General features: G+C 39.4%; 2 protein-coding genes across 6 annotated transcripts in view; one reads left to right on the forward strand and one right to left on the reverse strand.

Annotated features, from left to right (window-relative positions):
- The window catches only part of ZCWPW2 (zinc finger CW-type and PWWP domain containing 2), a 151,369-nt gene that overhangs the window by 13,073 nt on the left and 111,497 nt on the right, over positions 1-26,799 (forward strand). The gene's annotated exons all lie outside the window — the stretch shown is intronic.
- Positions 1,589-3,553, reverse strand: LOC110143862 (transketolase-like protein 1). Of its 2 annotated transcripts, XM_070455274.1 has the most exons (2): positions 2,468-3,553; positions 1,589-2,179 (listed from the first exon to the last, which is right to left on the reverse strand). In XM_070455274.1, exons 1-2 carry the CDS (start codon positions 3,497-3,499, stop codon positions 2,123-2,125), a joined length of 1,089 nt encoding a protein of 362 aa, XP_070311375.1. In that variant the 5' UTR covers positions 3,500-3,553; the 3' UTR covers positions 1,589-2,122. The 2 variants fall into 2 exon arrangements, with proteins under 2 accessions (XP_070311375.1, XP_070311374.1); XM_070455273.1 differs by having other exon boundaries at positions 1,589-3,553.

Genomic DNA, 26,799 nt, shown 5'->3' on the forward strand with positions numbered 1-26,799 from the left:
CCCTAGATAATATACATGTTTCAATGCTGTTCTCTTGAAACATCCCACCCTCGCCTTCTCCCAGAGTCCACAAGTCTGTTCTATACATCTGAGTCTCTTTTTCTGTTTTGCATATAGGGTTATCGTTACCATCTTTCTAAAGTTCATATATATGTGTTAGTATACTGTAATGGTCTTTATCTTTCTGGCTTACTTCGCTCTGTATAATGGGCTCCAGTTTCATCCATCTCATTAGAACTGATTCAAATGAATTCTTTTTAATGGCTGAGTAATATTCCATGGTGTATATGTACCACAGCTTCCTCATCCATTCGTCTGCTGATGGGCATATGGGTTGCTTCCATGTCCTGGCTATTATAAACAGTGCTGCGATGAACATTGGGGTGCACGTGTCTCTTTCAGATCTGGTTTCCTTGGTGTGTATGCCCAGAAGTGGGATTGCTGGGTCATATGGCAGTTCTATTTCCAGCTTTGTAAGAAATCTCCACACTGTTTTCCATAGTGGCTGTACTAATTTGCATTCCCACCAACAGTGTAAGAGGGTTCCCTTTTCTCCACACCCTCTCCAGCATTTATTGCTTGTAGACTTTTGGATCGCAGCCATCCTGACTGGTGTGTAATGGTACCTCATTGTGGTTTTGATTTGCATTTCTCTGATAATGAGTGATGTTGAGCATCTTTTCATGTGTTTGTTAGCCATCTGTATGTCTTCCTTGGAGAAATGTCTGTTGAGTTCTTTGGCCCATTTTTTGATTGGGTCATTTATTTTTCTGGAGTTGAGCTGGAGGAGTTACTTGTATATTTTTGAGATTAATCCTTTGTCTGTTGCTTCGTTTGCTATTATTTTCTCCCAATCTGAGGGCTGTCTTTTCACCTTGCTTATAGTTTCCTTTGTTGTGCAAAAGCTTTTAAGTTTCATTAGGTCCCATTTGTTTATTTTTGCTTTTATTTCTGAAATTCTGGGATGTGGGTCATAGAGGATCCTGCTGTGATTTATGTCAGAGAGTGTTTTGCCTATGTTCTCCTCTAGGAGTTTGATAGTCAAAGAGGACACAAACAGATGGAGAAATATACCGTGTTCATGGATTGGAAGAATCAATATTGTCAAAATGGCTATACTACCCAAAGTAATCTATAGATTCAATGCAATCCCTATCAAACTACCAACGGTATTTTTCACAGAACTAGAACAAATAATTTCACAATTTGTATGGAAATACAAAAAACCTCGAATAGCCAAAGTAATCCTGAGAAAGAAGAATGGAACTGGAGGAATCAATCTGCCTGACTTCAGACTCTACTACAAAGCCACAGTCATCAAGAGAGTATGATACTGGCACAAAGACAGAAATATAGATCAATGGAACAGAATAGAAAGCCCAGAGATAAATCCACGAACCTATGGTCACTTTATCTTCGACAAAGGAGGCAAGGATATACAATGGAAAAAAGATAACCTCTTTAACAAGTGGTGCTGGGAAAACTGGTCAACCACCTGTAAAAGAATGAAACTAGAACACTTTCTAACACCATACACAAAAATAAACTCAAAATGGATTAAAGATCTAAATGTAAGACCAGAAACTTGCATTGTTTTTAAAAAGAATAAAGCACAATAGCATAGATTTAAGTGATCATCTGGCAACAAGCATAAACATAAGGTAAGGTAAACAGGCCAGTCTGTTGGTCAAAGCCAACAGCTAAGCTATTGCATTAAAATACGTTCCACAGCCAATATGATGTGTTTGGAACTGATTCCAAACATATCCAGCAGATCACTGGGCTTCCCGCTCCGAGGGACCCCTGACACTGCCAGCTGATGGACCACGATGTCAGGCTCCACGGAGACGGCTGCACAGACGGCCTCCCCGATGCCACCTTCTGGGTAGTGATCCTCCACTGTGATAATCTGGCCACCTGTGGCTTTTGCATTGGAGATGATGGTGGCAGCATCCAGAGGTTTAATAGTAAACAGGTCAATGACACGGATAGAAATATCTTGTTTAGAAAGATCATCAGCGGCAGCTAAGGCTTCGTGCAAAGTAATTCCAGCTCCAACAACTGTAGTCTTGTCATTCACACTTTGACGGATGACCTTGCCCTGTCCAATCTCAAAGCTTTCTCATGGGGTGTAAATAATTGCAGTTTCTGGCCAACTGGTTCGAATGTAGCACATCCCCTTGGTATTGGCTGCCAGGAAAACAGCATGCTCTGTCGAGATGGCATCACTTGGATAGAAAATCATGCAGTTCGGAATGGCTCGGAACATGGCTAGGTCCTCTAGGGCCATCTGGGAGGGGCCGTCTTCACCTACGGACACCCCACATTGGGACCCAATAAGATTGATGTTGGTTTGCGAGATGGCTCCCATCCGGATCTGATCAAATGCTCGGATCCAAAAGACAGCGAAGGTGCAAGCAAAAGCCACGGTGCGACCACGGGTGACACATCCCAGTGCCATGCTCACCATGTTTTGCTCAGCAGTAAAACACTCGATGAAGCGCTCAGGGTGTTCTCTCTTGAATGTGTCAGAAAAGGTGGAGTTCTTGGTATCACCATCCAGCACAATAACTCTGTCATTTGCATGGCCCAGCTTGGCCAGAGCCAAACCACATGCTTTCCGAGTAGCTGTCATATCACTGGCTTCATAATCAGGTGGAGACGTCATTTCTATATCTGAGATGTTGACTTGAGGCGAGTCTTCAACAGGGGCTTTTGGTTCGAGACTCTTATTGGTCTCTATCCGGCTCTCAATTAGTTTGATAATTGCATCCGCTCTTTCTTTGGACATTGGCTTTCCATGCCAATTTTCTTCATCTTCAACACTTGGAACGCCCCAGCCTTTGAAGGTCTTGGCAACCACAGCGGTGGGCTTGTTCTTCATTTGAGCTGCCTGCCAGAACACCTGGCACAGTGCCTCCATGTCACGGCCATCCACCACCAAAGTGTTCCAGCCAAAGGCTTCGCAGCGCTTCTGATAGACATCTATGGAGTGCTCGAGAGGCAAAGCGGTGCTGTGGGTCAGGCGATTCACATCAAAGATGGCCACAAGATTGTCCAGACTGTAGTGGGATGCAAAGGCCAGGGCCTCCCAGACAGAGCCTCCTGAGGACTCTCCATCTCCCACGAGGCAGAACACCCGGTAGCTGGCCTTGTCAAAGTACTTGCCAGTATACGCCATCCCACATGCAGCCCCCAGTCCTTGCCCCAGCCATCCAGCTGCCACATCAACAAATGAGAGTCTCTTAGAGAGGACGAAACGGTCATTGTCTGGGTTCTCTGGGTCCCTTTTTTTATACCTCATCACGTGGAAGAACAGCACAGACACGATCTCAGCAGCACTGCTGCATGATGTGGGGTGGCCAGAAGAGCTCGAGGCGCAGGTGGCCCTGATGGAATGGATGCGCAGGCGATTGGCCATGTCCCGCAGAATCTGCAAAGTCTTCGCGTCAGGTTTGGCTTCGTCCGCCTTCGCGGCGCTCGCCTCAGCGTCGGCCATAGCTGCGAACACGCCCGCGTCTGAGGAGCAAATGCGTCCCTGCACCTTTTATAGTTTTCATTTAACCGATCTTTCACCCACTTGGTTAGATTTATCTGTAAGTATTTTATTATTTTTGGTGCTATTATAAATGAGATTGTTTTCCTGATTTCCTTTTTAGGTAGTTCATTGTTGGTGTAAAGAAATGCTGCTGATTTTGCTGTGTTGATTTAGTTCTGAATTTACCTCGTGTCAGACATACTTCTCTCTTTTGACATATGAACCTATAGTTTTTTCTTTTTTCTTTCCTTTTAATTTTGATTTTTTGGCTTAACCTGTCACTTGTAAGAAAATGAATTGTAGCTGATACAATGTAGTTTCAGTCAGCTTCTTATGCATTTATAATATTTCTTTTAACTTTGTAATGTTTTATTTGGATATATAAAATTCACACTTTAAAAAATATATATCAATCTCATTTAATTCAACAGTCATGAAAGGTATGTATGTTTTTTCTTTTCTTTTTTTTTTTTTTTTTTGGTGTTTTGCCCACACAACATGGCTTGTGGGATCTTTGTAAACTTGGGCCCACGGCAGTGAAAGCACCCAGTCCTAACCAGGACCACCAGGGATTTCCTTGTTGCCGTTCAGTCACTCAGTTGTGTCCGACTCTTTGTGACCCCATCCTTTACCATCTCCTGCAGCTTGCTCACACTCATGTCCATTGAATCAGTGATGCCATCCAACCATCTCGACCTCCATCGTTCCTTTCTCTTCCTACCTTCACTCTTTCCCAGCATCAGGGTCTTTTCTAAATGAGTCAGTTCTTCACATCAGATAGCCAAAGTATTGAAGCTTCAGCTTCAGCATCAATCCTTCCAATGAATATTCAGGATTGATTTCCTTTAGGATTGACTGGTTTGATCTCCGTGCAGTCCCAGGGACTCTCAAGAGCCTCTAGCACCACAGTTTGAAAGCATCAGTTCTTCGGCACTCAGCCTTCTTTATGGTTCAACTCTCACGTCCATACTTGACTACTGGGAAAACCATAGTTTAGACTGTACGGACCTTTGTTGTCAAAGTGATGTCTCTGCTTTTTAATATACTGTCTAGGCTGGTCATAGCTTTTCTTCCAAGGAGCAAGCATCTTTTAATTTCATGGCTGAAGTTACCATCTGCAATGATTCCCTACACACCTTAATATATTTGTTAATAATTTGCATTTTTTTAAAAAATGTAAATGTATCAACTTCAAATATATTCTAAGTATGTTCTTTTTAAAAAAATATTTACTTTTATTTGACTTCGCTGTGTCTTAGTTGTGGCATGCAGGATCTTCAATCTTTGTTGCATCATGCAAGATCTTTTTGTTGTAGCATGCACTCTTCAGTTGTGGCATGTGGGATCTAGTACCCTGACCAGGGATTGAATCCAGGTCCCCTTCATTGGGAATGTGGAGTCTTAGCCACTGGACCACCAGAGAAGTTCCTAGATCTTTTAGACTCTTACTGTAATATAAAGCTTTTTACAACTTTTCCATTTCATTTTTCAGTGTTCATTTGCCTATTAGAATGCTCAGTGTTTGAAAATACAAGAAAACTGTCTCTTTAAAATTTTTTTTCTTTGATAATATATCTAGTCAAACTACAAGTAAATGCTTTTGCTGACATGTTTGTGTCAGCAACTTTTACTTTAGTCATGTCAGGATAAAAGCTGTGAGCCTTTTTTATGTGTCACATTTTCTTTTTGACTTACCAAAAATAGTTTATATTAAAAAATTGGTTATGAATTATTGCAGTTCATGATACAATAGTAGGCTATTGCTACTATAAACTTTGAAATAATTGGTGTCTCATTTTAAGAATTTAAGAAAAAGTTATAGTTTTGAACATAGACTATTCAGTTCTTACAGAACAATATTTAAAATAATTTAAAATTTAGTAACACTAATCAATGGCCATAAGTAATTAGAATACCAATTAAATCATACCTAAAATTGTAAAGAAGTATTTTAAAACTGCATATTGTATTGTACTCTTGTATTAATCTTGTTGTATTCTTGTATTAATCTTCCTATTTCTGTTAACTTATTCACCATATCTTATGAACATATTAACAAGACATATATTCTAACAATATATTGGTTATAACATTAAGTGTTTAAAGTTAAGAGTCACAAACATTAAATAGCCACATTACTAGTAAAGTTTCAGTTCAGTTCAGTCACTCAGTCGTGTCTAACTCTTTGCAACCCCATGGACTGCAGCATGGCAGGCCTCCCTGTCCATCACCAACTAGTAAGGTTTAGTCCACTGTAATGTTTTATTAGTCAAAACTGTTTTAAAATTTGTATCTTTAATGTCAAGTTTCTATAATTGTACAAAATACTTGATAAACATATTTCAAGTATATTCTGCATATAAGAGCAGAAGACTCCATAGTAGCTTGACATTGTGATCACATTATCCAGAATATTGAAAAATATAACTTGGGAAGTATAATTTAAGGCAGATGAACAGTTCCATTTTCATCACAAGAGGCTTAAATTTGGAGACAATAGGTTTGTTCTGATATGTCTTCACATTAACCTAGCCTGTGAGCTAAGCTTAAGTCTTTGTGTATGTTTGTTTATGTACTTGTGATTGATCCTAGATTAAAACAATAATTGAATTCATGGAAATACTTCCTAATTAGGGTCATTAGCTAAGGTGGGGAGGCAAAAGAGTATGTTTTCAATAGAGAAATTGTCTAGATGAGCAGGAAAGTATACTTACAGGGAACTATGGTAGAATTATGGAGAAGTATTGAGTATCCTTTTAAGGTTTGTAATCACAGAATTTAAAATCAAATCCATCTACTCTGATACCAAAGTCAGACATGAAAAGAATAGACCATTATTTCTTACAAATGTAGAGACAAAAATCCTTCACAAAATACTAGCAAACCAAGTCCAGAAACATATAAAAATACTATACGTGATGATTAAAGAAATTTGTCTCAGGAATTTAAAGTTAGTTTAACATCTGAAAATTAATTAGTATAGTATACCATATCAGTAAAAGAAAACCACATGATTGTCTCAGTCAGTTCAGTTCAGTCGCTCAGTCGTGTCCGACTCTGCGACCCCATGAACCGCAGCACTCCAGGCCTCCCTGTCCATCACCAACTGCTGGAGTCTACCCAAACCCATGTCCATTGAGTCGGTGATGCCATCCAACCATCTCATCCAATAGATGCAGAAAAAGCATTTAACAAAATCCAACACATTTTCCTGATTTAAAAACAAGTTTCAACAAACTCAGAATAGAAAGGAACTTTCTCAATCAGAAAGGGCATCTGCACAAAACTCATAGACAACACTGTACTTTATGTTGAAAGAATGGGTGTTTCCCCTGAAATAAGGAACAAAGCAAGATGCTCACTCTTCCCAGTTCTAACATTATAGTCAAGGTTCTAACCAGGGCAGTTAGGCAAGAAAATGAAATTAAAAGCATCCAGGTTGTAAAGAGAAAGGTAGAATTTTCTATGTGTGTAGATGATTTGGTAAATAGAAAATCCTAGGGAGTCCAGTAAAAAACTATTAGAACTAATAAGCCAGTTCAACAGGGTTGTCAGATAGAGGAGCAATATATAAGCATGTATCTGTACACTAGCAATCAGCAATCCAAATGTGAAATTAAGAAAATTCTATTTATAATAGTATGAAAAGAATATAATACTTAGGAATAATTTCTATAAGAAGTGCAGAGCTTATATTCTGCAAATTATAAAACATTGTAGAGGAAGACCTAAATAAATGGAAAGATTTCTCATATTCATGGATTGGAATACTTGATATTGTTAAGATGATAATACTCCCTCAGTTGATCTATAGATACAATGCAATCCCTGTCAAACCTTCCATTGACTTCTTTGTAGAAATTGGGAAGCTTCCACACTTCATATGGAAGTTGAAGGGACTCAGAAGAACCAAACAATCTTGAAAAAGAACAAAAGTGGAGGACTCACACTTCCAGTTTCAAAACTTACTAGAAAATTATAGTAATCAAGACAGTTCTATTCCATGATGCATTCTTCCATTCATATGGTACTCTCATGGTATATTCTTATCTTAGTACCATAAAAATGTAATACATCAGTGGAATAGAATGATGTGTCCAGAAATAAACCTTTAGAGTTAGAGTTAACTGATTTTCAACAAGGATGCTAAGATAGTTTAATGGGAAAACAGTCTTCAACAAATGTTATACTGGGGCAGCTGGATAGCCACATGCAAAGAATCAAGTTGAACGTCTTTGCAATATTTTAGAAGATTAAAATGGATCATAGGGCTTAAGTATAAAAGCTAAAACTATTCAATCTTAGGAGAAAATACAGGAGTAAATTTTCCTGACTTTGACTTGGGAAAAACCTTATGTTGACTTCAAAATCATAAGTAACAAAAGAAAAAACAGAAAAATTGACTTCATCAAATTTAAAAACTCTTGTGCTGCTATCAATAATGTGAAGACAACACACAGAATGAGAGAAAATATTTTCAAATATTTTTGAAAAGATATAATGGCCTTGTATCTAAAATATATCTTAAAAATTAATAATAAAAAGCAAGTAACCCAATTTTAAACATTGGCAGAGGACATTTCTCTAAAGGTGATATAGCAATGGCCAAAAAGACACATGTAGATATTCAACATTAGCTATAAGAAAAACAAATCAAAACTGAAATGAGAAAACACTTCTCACCTTCTAGGATGGCTGTAATGAAAAAGACAGGTAGCAAGTGTTGGTGAGGATGTGAAGTGGGAACCCTCGTACAGTCGTTGCAGGAAATGTGAAATGGTGCAGCCCCTCAAGAAGACACTTGGACAGCTTAGAATGTTCAACATAGAGTCAGCCTATGACCGGGCTGTGAAAGTGCTTCACTCAATATGTTAGCAAATCTGGAAAACTAAGCAGCGGCCACAGGGCTGGAAAAGGTCAGTTTTCATTCCAATCCCTAAGAAAGGCAATGCCAAAGAATGTTCAAATTACTGTACAATTGCACTCATTTCACATGCTAGCAAGGGTATGCTCAAAATCTATCAAGCTAGACTTCAGCAGTACATGAATCAAGAATCTGCAGATGTACAAGCTGGATTTAGAAAAGGTAGAGGGACCAGAGATCAAATAGCCAACATTCACTGGATCATAGAGAAAGCAAGGAATTCCAGAAAAACATCTACTTCTGCTTCACTGATTGTGCTAAAGCCTTTGACTGTGGATCACAACAAACTGGAAAATTCTTAAAGAGATGGGAATACCCAACTGCCTTTCCTGCCTCCTGCAAAACCTGTATGCAGGTCAGGAAGCCACAGTTAGAACTGGACATGGAACAACAGACTGGTTCAAAATTGGGAATGGAGTACATCAAGGCTGTATATTGTCACCCTGCTTATTTAACTTATGTGCAGAGTACATCATGCAAAATGCTGGGCTGGATGAATCACAGGCTGGAATCAAGATTGCCAAGAGAAATATCAACAACCTCAGATATGCAAATAATACTACTTTAATGGCAGAAAGTGAAGAGGAACTAAAGAGCCTCTTGATGACAGTGAAAGGGGAGAGTGAAAAAGCTGGCTTAAAACTCGACATTCAGAAAACTAAGATCATGGCATCTGGTCCCATCACTTCATGGCAAACAGATAGGGAAAAAGTAGAAACAGTGACATATTTTGGGGGGCTCCAAAATCACCGTGGACAGTGACTGCAGCCATGAAATTAAAAGATGCTTGCTTCTTGGAAGAAAAGCTATGAAAAACGTAGACAGAGTATTAAAAAGCAGAGACATCACCGTACTGACAGAAGCCTGTATAGTCAAAGCCCTGGTTTTTCCAGTAGTCATGTATGGATGTGAGAGTTGGACCATAAGGAAGGCTGAGTGCCCAAGAATTGAGGCTTTGAATTGTGGTGCTGGAGAAGACTCTTTGAGAGTCCCTTGGGCATCAAGGAGATCAAACCAATCAATCCTAAAGGAGATCAGCCCTGAATATTCATTAGAAGGACTGACGCTGAAGCTGAAGCTCCAATCCTTTCACCACCTGATGCGAAGAGCTGATTCACTGGAAAAGACCCCGATGCCGGGAAAGAGAGAACAAGAGGAGAAGGGGGCAACAAAGGATACGATGGTTGGATGGCATCACTGACTCAGGGGACTTGAATTTGAGCAATCTCAGGGTGATAGTGAAGGACAGGGAAGCCTGGCATGCTGCAGTTCATTGGGTCCCAGAGAGTTGGATACTTCTTGGCGAATGAACAACAATGACCAAGCTATTCCACTCCAAGCACATACCCAGGAGACACAAAAACATTTATACCTTTTTTTTTTAACTTGACCAATCACTCCCTTACTTCATTCCCTCTCTTCTGTAATCTTTCAAATACAATCTTACAACACCTTCATGTTTTTTTCTCTACAAGGAGTGTTCTCAGCTCCTCCAGGTCTGCATTGTTAGCTATCTGCTAAAGTTCCCAGAAGCAGATAAAAACTCTGAGAAATAGAAACTGAGGAGGGGAAGATAAACTGTATGTTTAATCTCTGTGTCTTTACATGTATGTCCTGTCAAGTGTTTAGAATGCACTTACGTACTAAACATTCTTTAGCACCTTGCAGTGCCAGTTTACCTCCACCACAGCTACGGATTCTGCCCCTTCTTGGGCTTTTGGAGCTTTGCTGTGTGCGGCTTCTTTGTTAAAAGCAAAACCAAAAAAGTAGTCTGATGGAGAACTACGGGAGACCTTATCCTAGATAAGGCGGTTGAGGAGGGAGGGCCTGGATATGGGCCGGGGCATGGCCTAGTGTACACGTCACACCACAGGAGCGTTACTAAGGATAGGGATGGAATGGCAGCTTTTGGAAGACTATTTCTGGAAGTAAAGATGTTGAGTTTTACAATGCAGGTGTACTGCACTATAGAAGGCTGCAATATTTGCAGAGTTAGGTTCTCTGGTTCTCACTTGAGCGGAAGTAAATGCTGAAAGGACTTCTAGAGCTGTCTGCAGTTCCAGGAGACTCCTTCAGAGCAGGTTTGCAGTGGTGGAGTGCTCCTTGTGAAAAGACAGGAAAAGCTGCCAGTGGGATGAAAAACCAAAATCTAGAGTCATGTAATAGATATCAGGGCAGGCCGGTCTGAGCTCTGTGTTGAAGCCAAAGAAAGTGTAAGCCCTATCTAGAAAGGGATGAAGAAGCCACGAGATGACTATGTTATAGCCACGCTTTCCGGGAAACAAACTCAGAAGGACAATACAGATAGTGGAGTGCAGTTTATTACACCGGCGGGCCCAAGGCAGAGTCTCCTCTTTGCCAAGGACCCCGACCAGCATTTGTGAAAATCTTTTATACCCCATGGGTACGTGTCCAAACCCACCACCCCAATACCTTGATGCTTACAAAGGAAGGGTAAATACAATCACAATAACCCCATCATTCACGTGTTGTGTGTTCAAACAGTTAATAATCAATAAGCCTGCAGTTACATTCCAACTAGTTAATAACCGATAAGCCTGTGCTTACATTCTGATAGATACTGTCCAGAGGCAGGGGGTGATTAGTGTCTGTTTTCTCTTAGGTGAGGAGTAACCTGGATATGAGCTTTAAGGTTCCTCTGTCCGGAGGGGGTCTTTTCCTTCCATTGTCGTTCCCACAGGCACTAAGCAGAGAGTTCAGAGTCCACTGGAGAGGTGGCCAAGCACGATCAGCACAGACAGGCCTGAGATGGAGTCCAGGCACTATGAATTCCTTCTTCAACTAAACTACAAGAAGATTTCCAGTGTCACAATTCTGGTGCCTGCAGTCCCCTCTCAAGTACTTCTCCAGCCCAGGCTTTTGTTCAGTTACCACTCACATGATGGCCCTCGTGCAAAGATGGTTTCTGGTTTTAACCAGAGCTGTCTTTCCTTTTCAGCCTCACATGTTGGGAAGGGCAGGAAATATGTTGCAGGTTTATCTTTAAGGGCGTTTGGGAAAGTCCTCCTTAACACACATCTGTTTAAGCCTCACTGCCACAGTGAGAAAGCAGCTGCTGAGAAACTGGAGGAGCAGGGCCAGACCACCACCCTTTTCCACTGAGGAATGATGGCTGAGGCTTACAGGAAAAGGGAACAAAAAAAGGCTTCCGTTTTCGGAAGACAGGAGTGGCTGTATATGTTTCTGGGTCTGTCATGACAAAGTACTAAAGACAATGCCTTAAACAACAGAAACGTATTTTCTCACAGTTCTGGAGGCCAGAGGTCTGAAACCAAGGTGTCACAGGGTTTGCTCCTTCTGAGATCCTGGCGGTCGGGTTCTGTTCCTTGGCTTCTAGACCTTTGTCTCCTCCCTGTGTCTTCACACGGTCTCCCCTCTGTGCTTGTCTGTGTCCAGATTTCCTCTGCTGAGGGGGATACCAGTCAGACTGGATTAAGACTCACCCTGATGAATTCTTTTTAATTTAATTACCTCTTTAAGGACCTTGTCTCTAAATACAGCTTTATTCTGAGATACTGAAGTTTAGGACTTCGGCATATAAATTGGGGGGGGGGGTGCGTGTGGGCAGTGTGGGCGGCACAGTTTAGGCCCTAGTAGTGCCTATCCTGTTTTTGATTTCATTACTTGCTATTCTACCAAAAAATCATTTCTAGAATGATAATAAATGATTCTTCTTTTTTTCCATTTCCACAAACTCTGAAGCTGGCATTAAGTTTACTAAGAGGAGAAAATACATGCAGCGTTTAGGATACTGAGTGTTTCATAGGAGAGCTGAATGCACCTGTAGAGTCTCTCACAACTGTAAATCCTCTTCTAGTGGATGATACTAGGGACAGTCCAGAGGACAGAGATCATGGCTTATTATGGAGTTTTATCCTTCTATATCCAGTAGCAGTGACTGAGGCATTTTTTAAAGATGATTGCTTTCCCTCATGATAATGAATTTGTAATAATTCCTTAGTCTTATCACTAGAAATATTTGTTAACAATTTTTGAATTTGAGTTTTGCCAAGGTTCTGATCACCAAAAATTTTACCGCTGAAATATTAATCGGGCCACACTAAGCTTTCCAGTGTAAATACCTTGAAGGAGAAAGTTATTCCTACATGTACAAAGAGGTGACTTGACTGTCTGTATTGTGTCCTGTGTCACCTCCCTCTGTGTTAATATTTAATAAGATGTTTAATTTAGATGAGACTTCTAAAGCAGAACCACAGCTCCTCTTCGGGAAAAATCACATCATTTAAGATAAGAAGTGCTATATGAACAGTACCAGAGCATCATCACCTAGTAGTTAATGTATTCTGTTGAAATGTTGCACTATATAAGCAAATAAGGTATGCAGGTCCTCACCATAGCACAGCGCACAGGCTGCTGCTGCTTGGGGTGCGTTCTCAGAGGGTTACCACGTAGAGGGCTCGCCATGCATGTCTGTAGTTGACTTTTGCTGGGATTTTGTGTGACTTATGATTCCACTGAAAACTTGCACAGTTTAGGTTTAGTTCTGGATTTAGTTGACTCTAAGGTATTTATGTGTGTAGGGTGGGCATTTGGCTTGTTTTAACCTATTAAGATTTTATTTTCATTTTATATTAAAGAAAAATTCTACTACAAGAAAAGAGATATCCATTAATACCGAATGCACTGGTTTGGGAATGAATTTTAGTCAGGATTTCTAAACATTCAGATGAATCCTGAAAGTCTAGCTCTTCAATTCTAAAATCTTCATTAAAAGTCTCTCATTTGAGCTCAAACAAAAGTGTCTCACTGCTGCTTTTCTGAAAGTTCAAGGACAAAAAGTCTCTAGTTCAGACTTTCTCTAATGAGGGAAGAACATTTTGCATACCTTATAAAAATGTGACTCAGTGCTTAATTTTAAAACTGGATTTGAAAATTGGTATAAATAATTATAAACAGTGAGCCATTTTATGGGTGTACTATAATTTTGTAGTTACTAGTCTAAAAATTCGGTACTTTTTTCCATCTGGGAAAACCTACATGCTACATGTCACAGTATACACAAACTACATGGTGAGGTCGGATGGACTCTCCCGTAACCTTTGAGATACAGTGTACAAATCTTAAGATAAGTGTACAAGTCTGGTGGCTCTGACGGTGAAGAATTTCCCCGCAATGTGGGAGGCCTGTATTTGATCCCTGGGTTGGAGAGATCCTCTGGAGAGGGAAATGTCAACCTACTCCAGTATTCTTGCCTGGGGAATTCCATGAATAGAGGAGCCTGGCGGGCTGCGGCCCATCAGGCTACCGTTCATGGGGTCACACAGAGCAGGACTCGACTGAGTGACTAACACAACACTGCCATATACAAATCTTAGCCATTATTCTCTCTCCCTTGAGTCATATTTGAGTTTTATTTTTTACACTTTGGTCTTGGTCTTGGTAGAATATAATTGAATGTGGATTATCTCAAGTTTCATATTTATTATTAGATCTAATTGCAGTCTTCTTTTCTCTTTTCCCCCTCTTTGCTTGTAGAATGCTCTATATACTATATATGGTCATATAATTTGTAATCATATATCAGAAATCACAAATCTGTTTTGGGCTTTTTATGTTGTTAGATCCTGACACTCAGACTTTTCTACTAGGATATCAAATTAATTTAGTCTTATTACAAAGTTTTAAAAATAATATAAACAGAAAAGCAATCTTGAGGCTTCCCTGCTTTCACGAAGCTCTTCTACCAAGTACAGTCTGAATATTAATCCCTGTGTCTGTGTATTGAAAATATTCAACCTTGTCTTTTTCATGCTTTTCAACTTATTTTATGGTTTTTTTTTAATTTTTATTTGCACATAACATTTAATCTCTGCATTTTCAAAACTCTTTCTTTTATGACTTTTTTGTGTTCTGCATACAAATGCATTCTTATTTCAATTCTGTATATGTTTGATACTTTTTACCTTACTGTTTGGTCAGCCCAGAATTTGTTTTAGTAAATGATGCTGGGTTGGGATTAAACTTTATTTTTTGCTGTAAAAATCGTGAATGGATGTTGAATTTCTCACTTGTTTTGGGGAGGTAAATATGAAGATGATCATAATGGTTTTCCTTCTTTAATCTGTAATGTGGCGTGTCATGCAAACAATGTGAGTAGCCCAGCAGCCCACGTGTCAGACTCCTGGGTCAGTATTACTAGAGAGCCCTCACAAGGATGGAGTCAGTAACTTAATGGTGAGCCTCCCTTGCCTCATTTCACTCTGAAACAGAATATAGCACAATCTATTCAGTCCATAGGGCAGCTTATCATTATAGAGCCTTTGACCATTGAACTGGGGAGCTTCTGATGAATAATTAAAGAAACATATGATCTGCCCTGGCATGATCAGAGACCAGGATATAGTAGTAATAAAATGTGGCAGAACTTTGATTCTAGCACTGTCCTGACAGCATAGCATTGAGGGTTGTTGGGAAATCTAAGACAAGTGGTTACAGTTCTGAGATGCTGCAAGTTAGCAGTAGGATCACCATGCTTAATTCACAGTCGGCCACCCCAGTATACAGATTGGGTCAGCAGCATCCCGTTCCCTGGCATGAAGGGGTTCGAGGTGGCACTGGTGTCTGCATGTTGTGGTTGATCAGTATTGATTGTTTTGGGCTCTGGGCTATAGCCAATTTCCATGGAGATTTGTATAATGCCACGTGTGAGGGAAGTCAGGTTGGAGGGGACCAGTGTTGGACTGATTAAGTATGACTTCTCTCTGCCTATTTAGCCATGATCCCTTTTTCTCTTAATATTCTAATACATCTGACTTACTTTTCAGATCTGATATGCTTTAGCTTGGATATTTAAAATCTACTTTCCTAAATGAGATTAACATAGATTTTTCTTTTTTTACACTCTTTCTATCTGACTTTTAAACTTTTCTTTTATCTTAGATATGTACAAGATATCCTCTAGGAACTTTTATATTTTTCTACAGTTTGTAGGTATGTTTCTAATATGGTTTATTTCTGAATTTTCTCCTTTTAAAGACCCAGCTTTCGTTTTACTGATTGTTGTGGACAGAATGTTTTTGTGCTCCTAAATTCATGTGGTGAACCCCTAATCTCCAGCTTTGGAGATCAGGCCTCCAAGGATAGTAGTTAGGGTGAAATGATGTCATAAAAGGTAGGGACTTGATCTTATAGGATTGGTTGCTTTATCAGAACAGACAGCAGAAAGCTCGTTCTCTTTCTGGTCAGGGACCAGAGAAAGGCTGTGTGAGAGAAAACATAGTGAGAAGGTAGCCGATCACAAGCCAGGAGGGCTCTCACCAGAAACCGGGTCAGCTGGAACCTCGTGCTGGACTTCCAGCCACCAGAGCTGTAAGGAAGTCAGCTTGTTTTCTGTTATTTTAAGACTGTTGCTCAAGTCATCAGTCTATTCGTTTGTTTAATGGCAGCCTACATTGATCATAACCAACTCTATTGGTTATTTATGTGCTTGTTTTTCACTTGTTTGTTTCCTAGCTTATTCATTTCTCTTATACATCATTTTTAAAGTTTGGGTTGCATTCTGTGAAAAACCCTTGGCTCAATCTTGCAGTTTACTATTTTTACTTGACCATCTTAATAGTGTATTGTTTGATTTTTTTTATTTTAGTGGTCAAAATTTAAATTTCCATGATATTCTGATATTCTTTTAAATAATGATATCATTTCATATCTTTCTGAAGTTAGTGGCTATTCTAAAATGCCATCCTATTTAGTTGATTAAGCATGTGTTTTTTAAGTAATGAATTATTTGTTTTGTTGGGTTTGTATCTTCTCTTTCAGTTTTGGATTTTCTCTTTGCTGTGATTGAATGCTCAACTATATACTTGAGATTATTTATGAACTCTTGGTTTACTGTAGCTTTTCTCCAAGTGTGAAAGAGTGGCTAACACAGAGCTCCTGGATGGGGTGAGCAGCCAGTTGCAGCCAGTTGCTGCTTCTGGGTATACTCTGGTATACTCTATTTCTCCTGGGTATACTAACCTCCTAAAGCTCCTGTGTCCCCTTTCACTCCTGGGTTTCCCTGTCTCCACTCTGCATGGCAGTAAACATCTCTTGCTTAAAGCCTGACCTGAGCAGAGGTGACCCTGTGTGCTGTCCTTAGTACTCCAGCAAGTTGTTGTCCCAGGCTCACCTGCATTCATTATCTTAGCACACCCTTAAACCAGCCTGCATCTTTATGGGAGTTTTTTTTTTCTGTGGGTGTGTTGGGCTGTGGTGTCCTCCTCTGCATTCCATGTATTTTCTTTCTTGAAAGGATTTCTCATAGTTTCTGGAGACCTGAAGATACTGCTTGCTTATTACTATTATTATATCTTTAAGGGGATATGGAGATCAGTTCAGTTCAGTCACTCAATAGTGTCTGACTCATTGCAACCTCATAGACCTGCAGTAGACCAGGCTTCCCTGTCCATCACCAATTCCCAGAGCTTGCTCAAACTCATGTCCATCAAGTTGGTGATGCCATCCAACCATCTCATGCTCTGCTGTCCCCTTTTCCTCCGGCCTTTAATCTTTCCCAGCATCAGGGTCTTTCCAGTGAGTCAGTACTTTGCATCAGGTGACCAAAGTATTGGAGCTTCAGCTTCAGCATCAGTCTTTTCAATGAATATTCAGGACTGATTTCCTTTAGGGTTGGCTGGTTTGATTTCCTTGCAGTTGAAGGCATTCTCAAGAGTCTTCTCCAACACCATAGTTCAAAAGCATCAGTTCTTCAGTGCTTAGCCTTATTTATGGTCCAACTCTCGTATCCATACATGACTGTTGAAAAAACCATAGCTTTGACTAGATGGACCTTTGTAGGCAATATAATGTCTCTGCTTTTTAATAAGCTGTTCAGGTTGGTCATAGCTTTTCTTTTAAGGAGCAAGCCTCTTAATTTCGTGGCTGCAATCACCATCTGCAGTGATTTTGGAGCCAAAGAAAGTCTGTCATTGTTTCCTCATCTATTTGCCATGAAGTGATGAGTATGGATGCCATGATCTTAGTTTTCTGAATGTTGAATTTTAAGCCAGCTTTTTCACTCTCTTCTTTCACTTTCATCAAGAGGTTCTTTAGTTCCTCTTCGCTTTCTGCTATCACAGTGGTGTCATCTGCATATCTGAGGTTATTGATATTTCTCCTGGCAATTTTGATTCCAGCTTGTGCTTCATCCAGCCTCAAATTTTCATGATGTGCTCTGCATAAAAGTTAAACAAGCAGGGTGACAATCCACAGTCTTGACATACTCCTTTCCCAGTTTGGAAGGACTCTGTTGTTCCGTGTCCAATTCTAACTGTTGCTTCTTGACCTGCATACAGAGTTCTCAGGAGGCAGGTAAGGTGATCTGGACATAAAATCTTCTTTAATTTCCAGGCACTTTGGGGTGGCATGAGAAGGCTTTGGCTTGTATTCAGTTGCCCATCTTGAACCAGTCTCTAAAAAGGCTATATTTTAGAAATTGGTTTATTTTGATTTAATTTCAGACTTACAGAAAAGTTTCAGAAACAGAAGAGAGAATTTCCCATTGCTTTACTCCCAACTTCCCAAATATTCTCAATGTTAACGTTTGAAAGCAGTGATTCTGGAAAATATATAATTCAACATATATTTGAGAATCATTTAAGTAAGTTGTAGTGATATTACTGAAAATTGCAGATTAGGGAACTTTAAAAAGATCTATTCCTCCACTGAAGCAATGATTAAACTGGGGGGAAAATACTGTTAAAATTAGCTCTTTTGGATCTCTGGAGTCTAATTTTGGAATCTGATATAAACTTGGCAACACCCAGAAGATTGCTTACTAAAGAAAGCAGCTGCTATATTTCATTAAGTGAGCTACTTTCCCATGTGTTAGGGTAATTCCTGAGTAACACAATCAACAGAGTGTGTGTGCCTGTGTGTATACACAGAAACTTATTTTTAAGGAACTGGCTCATATGATTGTGGTGTCTTAATATGTCCAAAATGTGATAGGGTAGGCCAGCAGGCTAGAGACTCAGGAAAGAGTTGCATTTCAAGTCCAAAGGCAGTTAGTTCTGCTATAAAAATTCCTTCTTGCTTAGAAGAGGTCAGTTTTTTTTTTCTATATTAATCCCTTTGATTAAATGAGACCTGTCCACATTGTGAAGGGTAATCTGCTTTACTCAGAACCTATCAGTTTAAAGGTTAATCTCATCTAAAAAAAATCACCTTCACACAGCAACATCTAGAATAATACTTGACTGGATATCTAGGTACTCTGACCCAGCCAAGCTGACATAAAACTAACAATGGTTAGTTTCGACACCCACCTGCCATCACCAATTCCCAGCTCACAGGTGGCCATGGGAATGGCAGCTCACATGTGCGGTGTGTTAGTATCTTGCTGTTGACCACACACAGCAAAAATACAATCTTTACAAAATTTGTAGATGCAGTCTGTTTCAACCAGTTCATACTCAATATGCTATTTCCAAAAACAGACATATTTTTATTCTTACATGACTACAATGTAGTTACCCAAATCATCAATTTAACTTTGATGAAATACTATTACTATATGGATACATTTTAAAGGCTCTGTTATATAGTTTAAAATTTCCTTCCCAAGGCTTATACCAGTTTATACTTTTGTCAATAGTATGTGAGAATTTCAAATAATTCTTTACAATGTTAGAATTGTAGATTTACATAGTTTTAAACTTTGTAGATTGATACACAGTGTCTTCAGATTCATCCCAGTAGAACCCTATCTCTTTTTGTTACTGTAGTCCTCACCTTATCTATATTTTGGATTTTCTTCATGAAATTTTCCTAAGAATAAAAAAGAAAAAGTTTACAACTCTGGAAGTGGGGGAACTTCCAGACTTGACTGTCCCTGCCACAAAACCATTTTTATTACTATAACTGTTCTTTACTACATATACTTATTTTTTAATTTATCTTTATAACCTCTTATAAAATATAATTTTACAGATAGAATTATGAGGTTAAATGTCTTTCCCAGTTATACAACTATTAAATTGGTAGATTGTGCACTCCTCTTTGCCTGCCTGACTTCAGAGCTGATAACATTATAATTATATTGGGCTGCTTAGGTGGGAACGACAGTGAAACACTTTTGCCAAAGAGAATTCATATCTGGTATATTTAATTGTCTTGAAGACAGTGATCAAAGCATCTCTCATGAAAGATGATAGAAGATATCAGAGTTCTATCAGAAGGCTCCAGATGGGGATTGAAGGTGATGAAGAATGTTGGATGTTAAAATTGGGCAAGAAATACAGCTTTCAGACTTATATGATTGCCAAATCAAAGGCGATTATATGTGAACTGGAGACAGAATAAACACTGAAAACCAGCACATTACTACAAAGCTAATAAAGTTTAGCAAGTCTTCAGAACTGACAAGATTTAACACAGATGTGATGAAAGGGGGGGCTGGTGAAATTTGACTCTGATATATGGTTAAATACAGGAGAGGAGCTGATAATTAAGCAAGGGAGAATAGAAGACTTTTGAGGAATAACAGCCAGAATGGCTAAATTAAGAAATATGGGAGATTGGTTCACAACAGAGGAGCAGAAGGACGTGTGCTTATCTTCTGCAAGAACACGAAAATCACAACTAGCTGTTGACCAACCATTGGCAGGCGGATGCTGGAGCCCACCAAAAAGAGAAACCCCATGTCCAAAGAAAAAGGAGAAGCTGCAGCAGGACAGTAGGAGGGGTGAAATCGTGATAAAGTCAAAACCCATACCCACTGGGATTTCCTGGTGGCTCAGATGGTAAGGTATCTGCCTGCAGTGTGGGAGACTTGGGTTTGGTCTCTGGATCAGGAAGATCCCCTGGAGAAGGGAACGTTTACCCACTCCAGTATTCTTGCCTGGAGAATCCCATGGACAGAGGAGCCTGGCAGGCTACAGTCCAGGGGGTCACTAAGTGTTTGACACGACTGAGCGACTAACACTTTCACTTTTCATACCCATTAATGGGCAACCCACAAACTGGAGAACAATAATACTAAAGAAGTTCTCCCCCTGTTGTAAAGGTTCTGAGCCGCACATCAGACTTCCAAGCCTGGGGATCCAACAAAGAGATTAGGCATTCCCAGGGAATGTGACTTTGAAGACTAGTGGCATTTGATTACAGGACTTCCACAGAACTGGGGAAAACAGAGACTCTAAGAGAGCACAAATAAAATCTTGTGCACACCAGGACCCAGGAGAAAGGAGCACTGACCCCACAGTAAACTGAACCAGACCCACCTGCTAGTGTTGGAGGTCTCCTGTCGAGGTGTGGGTCGGCAGTGGCTTGCCGCAGGGATGGAGTCACTGGCAGCAGCAGTCTGGGAGGTGCCCCTCAGCATAAGCTGTCCTGGAGGTTGCCATTAGTCCTACCATAGACCTGGCAGACTCCAGGGCTGTGTTCCCTCAGGCCAAACAACTGACAGGGAGGGAGGGCAGCCCCATCCATCAGATAACGAAATTAAACTTTACTGAGCAAGGCCCTGCCCACCAGAGCAAGACCTTGGTTTTTCAACCAGAGGTCCCTCCCACCAGAAAACTTACACAGGCCTCTTTGCCTCATCCACCAGAGGGCGGACAGAAGAAGCAAGAAGAACCATGACTCCACAGCTGCTAGAATGAAAACCACATCACAGAAAGTTATTCAAAATGAACAGCCAGAAGGTTATATTCCAGATGAAGGGACAAGATAAACCCCAGAGAGACAGCTAAATGAAGTGGAGATAAACAACTTTCCGGAAAAAGAATTCAAAATAATGATGGTGAAGATGATCCAGGATCTCAGAAGAAGAATGGAGAAGATGCAAGAAATGTTTACTAAAGACCTAGAAGAACGGAAGAATAAACAGCGATGAACAATTCATTAGAAGCAATCAATAGCAGAATAACTGAGGTGGAAGAATGGATGAGTGACCTGGAAGATAGGATGGAGGAAATCACTGCCACAAAACAGAATATTGAAAAAAAAGAATGAAAAAAAAAAAAATGAAGACAGCCTAAGTGTCCTCTGGGACAACATTAAATGCACTAACATTCACATTATATGGGTCCCAGAAGAAGAGAGAGAAAGGACCTGAGAAAGTATGTGAAGAGATAGTAGCTGAAAACGTCACTAAATTGGGGAAGGAAATAATTAACCAAGTCCAGGAAGCACAGAAAGCCCTAAGCAGGATAAACTCAAGGAGGAACACAACAACACACATAGTAATCCAACTGACAAAGATAAAATATTAAAAGCAACAAGGGAAAAACATACAAGGGAACTCCTATCAGGTTATCAACTGATTTCTCAACAGAAACTCTACGAGCCAGAAGGGAATGGCACGATATATTCAAAGTGATGAAAGGGAAGAACCTACAATCATGAATACTCTACCCAGTAAGACTCTCGTTCAGATTTGATGGAGAAATCAACAGCTTTCCAGACAAGCAAAACTTAAGAGAATTCAGCACCACCAAATCAGCTTTACAACCAATGCTAAAGGAACTTCTCTAGGCAGGAAACACAGAGAAGGGAAAGATCTACAGAAAATAAACCCAAAATGATTAAGAAGATGGCAATAGAATCATACATATTGATATCTATCTTAAATGTAAAAGGATTAAATCCGTCAGCTAGAAGACACAGACTGGCTAAGTGGATGACAGCATGTGCGTGTATGTTACCACATCACTTCTACTTACCGTGTGATTCTGCCCTTCAAATTATATGTAATTATTTTATATTGTTAGATTACTCCTGTTCCCATTATGGCTTGCAGTTGTAATTATTTTTTATTTTTTGTCTGGCTATTGATTGTGAAAACGGATAAACATCTTTTGCTATTGTGATTATGTAATTATTATTCATTTGATACCATGTATCATGATTGGTCAACAGAAAATAATAGAATATCACAAAAACTACCATTTAATAGAAAAACTTGTAATCACTTCTTAAAATCCAGATGCATGTTAGAATTATCTTGGAACTTTTTGAAAAATAAAAATGCCCAGATGCTGTTTTCTTTCTCCAAAGCTTCAGGTATGATTCTTAAGAGCAGCCATGTTTACAAACAACTGGACTATATGGTGACCTTTTACCTTTATCTAGTTTGTTTCCCTTTTTCTATTCATAGTCAGTGCTCCCATTTCATTTTACAATGTACACATTTTAGAAAATGTACACATTCTAAAAATGTACACATTTTAGATAAAAAATTTGTGACATTTTGATTTCACTTGTTTAACTGAATATGACTAGAATGCTAGATTTCTAATTTATATTCACTTAAAACTTTGATATAGGTCCATTTTTTCTGGCATCTAATATTACTGCTAAAAATCTAGAAAGCTTATAAGCTTAGTGATTTTTAAAAAATTTTGATGAGCCTTGAAAGTTCTAATCCAATTCTGAGACTATAAAGAAATACTGTGTTGTAAAAAAAAGAAAAAAATAATATGTGATACAATATGATTAACTAAAGTACAGATATTGTTCAGATATCACAAAATTTTATGCTAGTGTCCATTATTTGTTTCCATACATTGTATTTAGTTGCTTTAGCTTCATGCGCCAAATTCTGATAAATTCTCTTTTCATTTTTATTCTGTTGTTAATATTTTCTAATTTTCCTTGTTATGACTTAGATTCAGCCATCATTTTAAAAGTGAACATTTAATTTCCAAATGCATGAGGTTTTTAAAGTATATTTGATAATAATTTTTCATTTAAATTCTTTCTTCTCTGAAATCACCCTCTGTATTTTTCTAGTCTTCTAACTTTATTGAAGGTTTCAGTGGCTAAGTCAAAGATCTCTCTTGGTGAATGTCACATTGCATTTGAAAATATGTGGGTTATTTTCAGATATCTTTTGATATTGATTTTTAATATAATTCTACAGTTCTGAGGATAGACTCTGTATGATTTCAATACCTCTAGACCAAGAAATATTTGCACCTTGTTTTATGTCCCTGGGTATATTCCAGAACTAACACCCCAAAAAACAATGCCCTTTTCTTTATAGGGGACTGGAATGCAAAACTAGGAAATCAAGAGATATCTGGAGTAACAGGCAAATATGGCCTTGGAGTACAGAATGAAGCAGGGCAAAGGCTAACAAGAGTTTTGCCAAGAGAACACACTGGTTGTAGTAAACACCCTCTTCCAACAACACAAGAGAAGACTAAACATGGACATTGACCCAAATGGTCAATACCAAAACCAGATTGATTATATTCTTTGCAGCCAAAGATGGAGAAGCTCTATACAGTCAGCAAAAACAAGACTGGGAGCTGACTGTGGCTCACATCATGAACACCTTATTGCCAGATTCAGACTTAAACTGAAGAAAGTAGGGAAAACCACTAGACCATTCAGGTATGACCTAAATCAAATCCCTTATGATTATACAATGGAAGTGACAAATAGATTCAAGGGATTAGATCTGATAGAATGCCTGAAGAACTATGGACAGAGGTTCGTGACATTGTACAAGAGGCGGTGATCAAGACTATCCCCAAGAAAAACAAATGCAAAAAGGCAAAATGGTTGTCTGAGGAGGCCTTACAAATAGCTGAGAAGAGAAGAGAAGGTAAAGGCAAAGGAGAAAAGGAAGGATATACCCATTTGAATGCAGAGTTCCAAAGAGCAAGGAGAAATAAGAAAGCCTTCCTCAGTGATAAATACAAAGAGATGGAGGAAAACAATAGAATGGGGAAGACTAGAGATCTCTTCAAGAATATTAGAGATACCAAGGGAACATTTCATGTAAAGATGGACACAATAAAGGACAGAAATGGTATGGACCTAACAGAAGAAGAAGATATTAAGAAGAGGTGGCAAGAATACACAGAAGAGCTATACAAAATGATCTTCATGACCCAGATAATCACAATGGTGTGATCACTCACCTACAGCCGAGCATCCTGGAATGTGAAGTCAAGTGGGCCTTAGGAGGCATCACTACAAACAAAGCTAGTGGGGGTGATGGAATTCCAGTTGAGCTATTTCAAATCCTAAAAGACGATGCTGTGAAAGTGCTGCACTCAGTATTTCAGCATATTTGGAAAACTCAGCAGTGGCCACAGTATTGGAAAAGGTCAGGTTTCATTCCAATCCCAAAGAAAGGCAATGCCAAAGAATGTTCAGACTACTGCACAATTGCACTCATCTCACATGCTAGCAAAGTAATGTTCAAAATCCTCCAAGCCGGGTTTCAACAGTACGTGAACCATGAACTTCAGATGTTCATGCTGGATTTAGAAAAGGCAGAGGAACCAGAGATCAAATTGCCAACACCTGTTGGATCATCAAAAAAGTAGGAGAGTTCCAAAAAAAATCTGCTTTATTGACTATGCCAAAGACTTCGACTGTGTGGATCACAACAAACTGTGGAAAATTCTGAAAGAAACGGGAATACCAGACCACCTTACCTGCCTCCTGAGAAATCTGTATGCAGGTCAAGAAGCAATAGTTAGAACCGGACATGGAACAACAGACTGATTCCAAATCAGGAAAGGAGGACATCAAAGCTGTATATTGTCACCCTGCTTATTTAACTTATATACAGAGTACATCATGTGAAACGCTGGGCTGGATGAAGCACAAGCTGGAATCAAGATTGCCAGGAGAAATATCAGTGACCTCAGATATGCAGATGACACCACCCTTATGGCAGAAAGCAAAGAAAAACTAAAGAGCCTCTTGATGAAAGTGAAAGAGGAGAGTGAAAAAGTTGGCTTAAAGCTCAACATTCAGAAAACTAAGATCATGGCATCTGGTCCCATTACTTCATGGCAAATGGATGAGGAAACAATGGAGACAGTGACAGACTTTATTTTTTGGAACTCCAAAATTACTGCAGATGGTGACTGCAGCCATGAAATTAGAAGACGCTTGCTCCTTAGAAGAAAAGCTATGACCAACCTAGACAGCATATTTTAAAGCAGAGACATTACTTTGCCTACAAATGTACATCTAGTCAAAGCTATGGTTTTTCCAGTAGTCATGTATGTATTTGAGAGTTGGACTATAAGGAAAGCTGAGCACCAAAGAATTGATGCTTTTGAACTGTGGTGTTGGACAAGACTCTTAAGAATCCCTTGGACTGCAAGGAGGTCAAACCAATCCATTCTAAGGGAAATCAGTCCTGAATATTCATTGGAAGGACTGATGCTGAAGCTGGAGCTCCAATACTTCGGCCACCTGATGCAAAGAACTGACTCATTTGAAAAGATCCTGATTCTGGGAAAGTTTGAAGGCAGAAGGAGAAGGGGACGACAGAGAATGAGATGGTTGGATGGCATCACCAACTCGATGGATATGAGTTTGAGCAAGCTCTGGGAATTGATGATGGACAGGGAAGCATGGCAATGCTGCAGTCCATGGGGTCACAAAGGGTCGGACATGACTGTGAACTGAACTGATGTTCCAGTGTCTTCTGGTTTACAGTCTGTGGAAACTTGAATAGAAGATGTATCCTACTGTTGTGTGAAAATTATATAAATCTTAATTATGTTGAATTGGTTCATAGTGATTTTTAATGTTTACTAAATCCTTCTATTTTTCTGTCTAGTATTTTTTGAGATTTTTATATTGAAACTCCAACTAAAAATTCTTAATTTATCTGCTTAGAAATAATTATATGGTGAAACTCTGTGTAACTTTGTTCTATATTTTCCAAATCTCCTGTAAATGTGTTGTCATACTTTCATAGTTTGAAAAATAAAGAAAAAAAAATATGAAAGCCGAACAAATTTTTAGAGATCATCCAGTCCTACTTCTTTCCCTTATAGTTGAAAACACTGAGTCCTCTTGAGATTATAAATGTAGGAAGTTGCATGGCGATAGAAACTGCATTTTTTGACTCCTAAGTTCTGATGTTTTTTAACTGTCTCTTGAATATTATGAAATTTTTATCTATAATATTTAAATTATCTTATTTTCACTTTAAAGTCTCTTTGGAAGTAAGCAGATTTGGTATTGTATTTATACAGTCATTGTTTACAAGTGAGATATCAGTACTTCCCTGGTAGTACAATATATAAGAATCGCCCTCCCAATGCTGGGGACATGGGTTTGGTCTCTGGTCTGAGAAGATTCCACACGATGCAAAGCAACTAAGCCCATGCACCACAACTACAGAAGCCCTCACACCCTAGAACCTGTATGCCGCACTAATGAGCCCACAAGCTGCAACTCCTGAAGCCCAGGTGCCTAGAGCTTGTGCTCAGCGACAAGAGACGCCACCATAGCAAGAGGTCTGCACCTCCGCCAAGAGCAGCCCCTCTCACCGCAGCTGGAGAAAGCCCCCGTGAAGCAAGGAGACCCATCGCAGCCGTTAATTAACCAG

The sequence above is a fragment of the Odocoileus virginianus genome, chromosome 26, assembly GCF_023699985.2.
Source record: "Odocoileus virginianus isolate 20LAN1187 ecotype Illinois chromosome 26, Ovbor_1.2, whole genome shotgun sequence".
Classification (NCBI taxonomy): domain Eukaryota; kingdom Metazoa; phylum Chordata; class Mammalia; order Artiodactyla; family Cervidae; genus Odocoileus; species Odocoileus virginianus.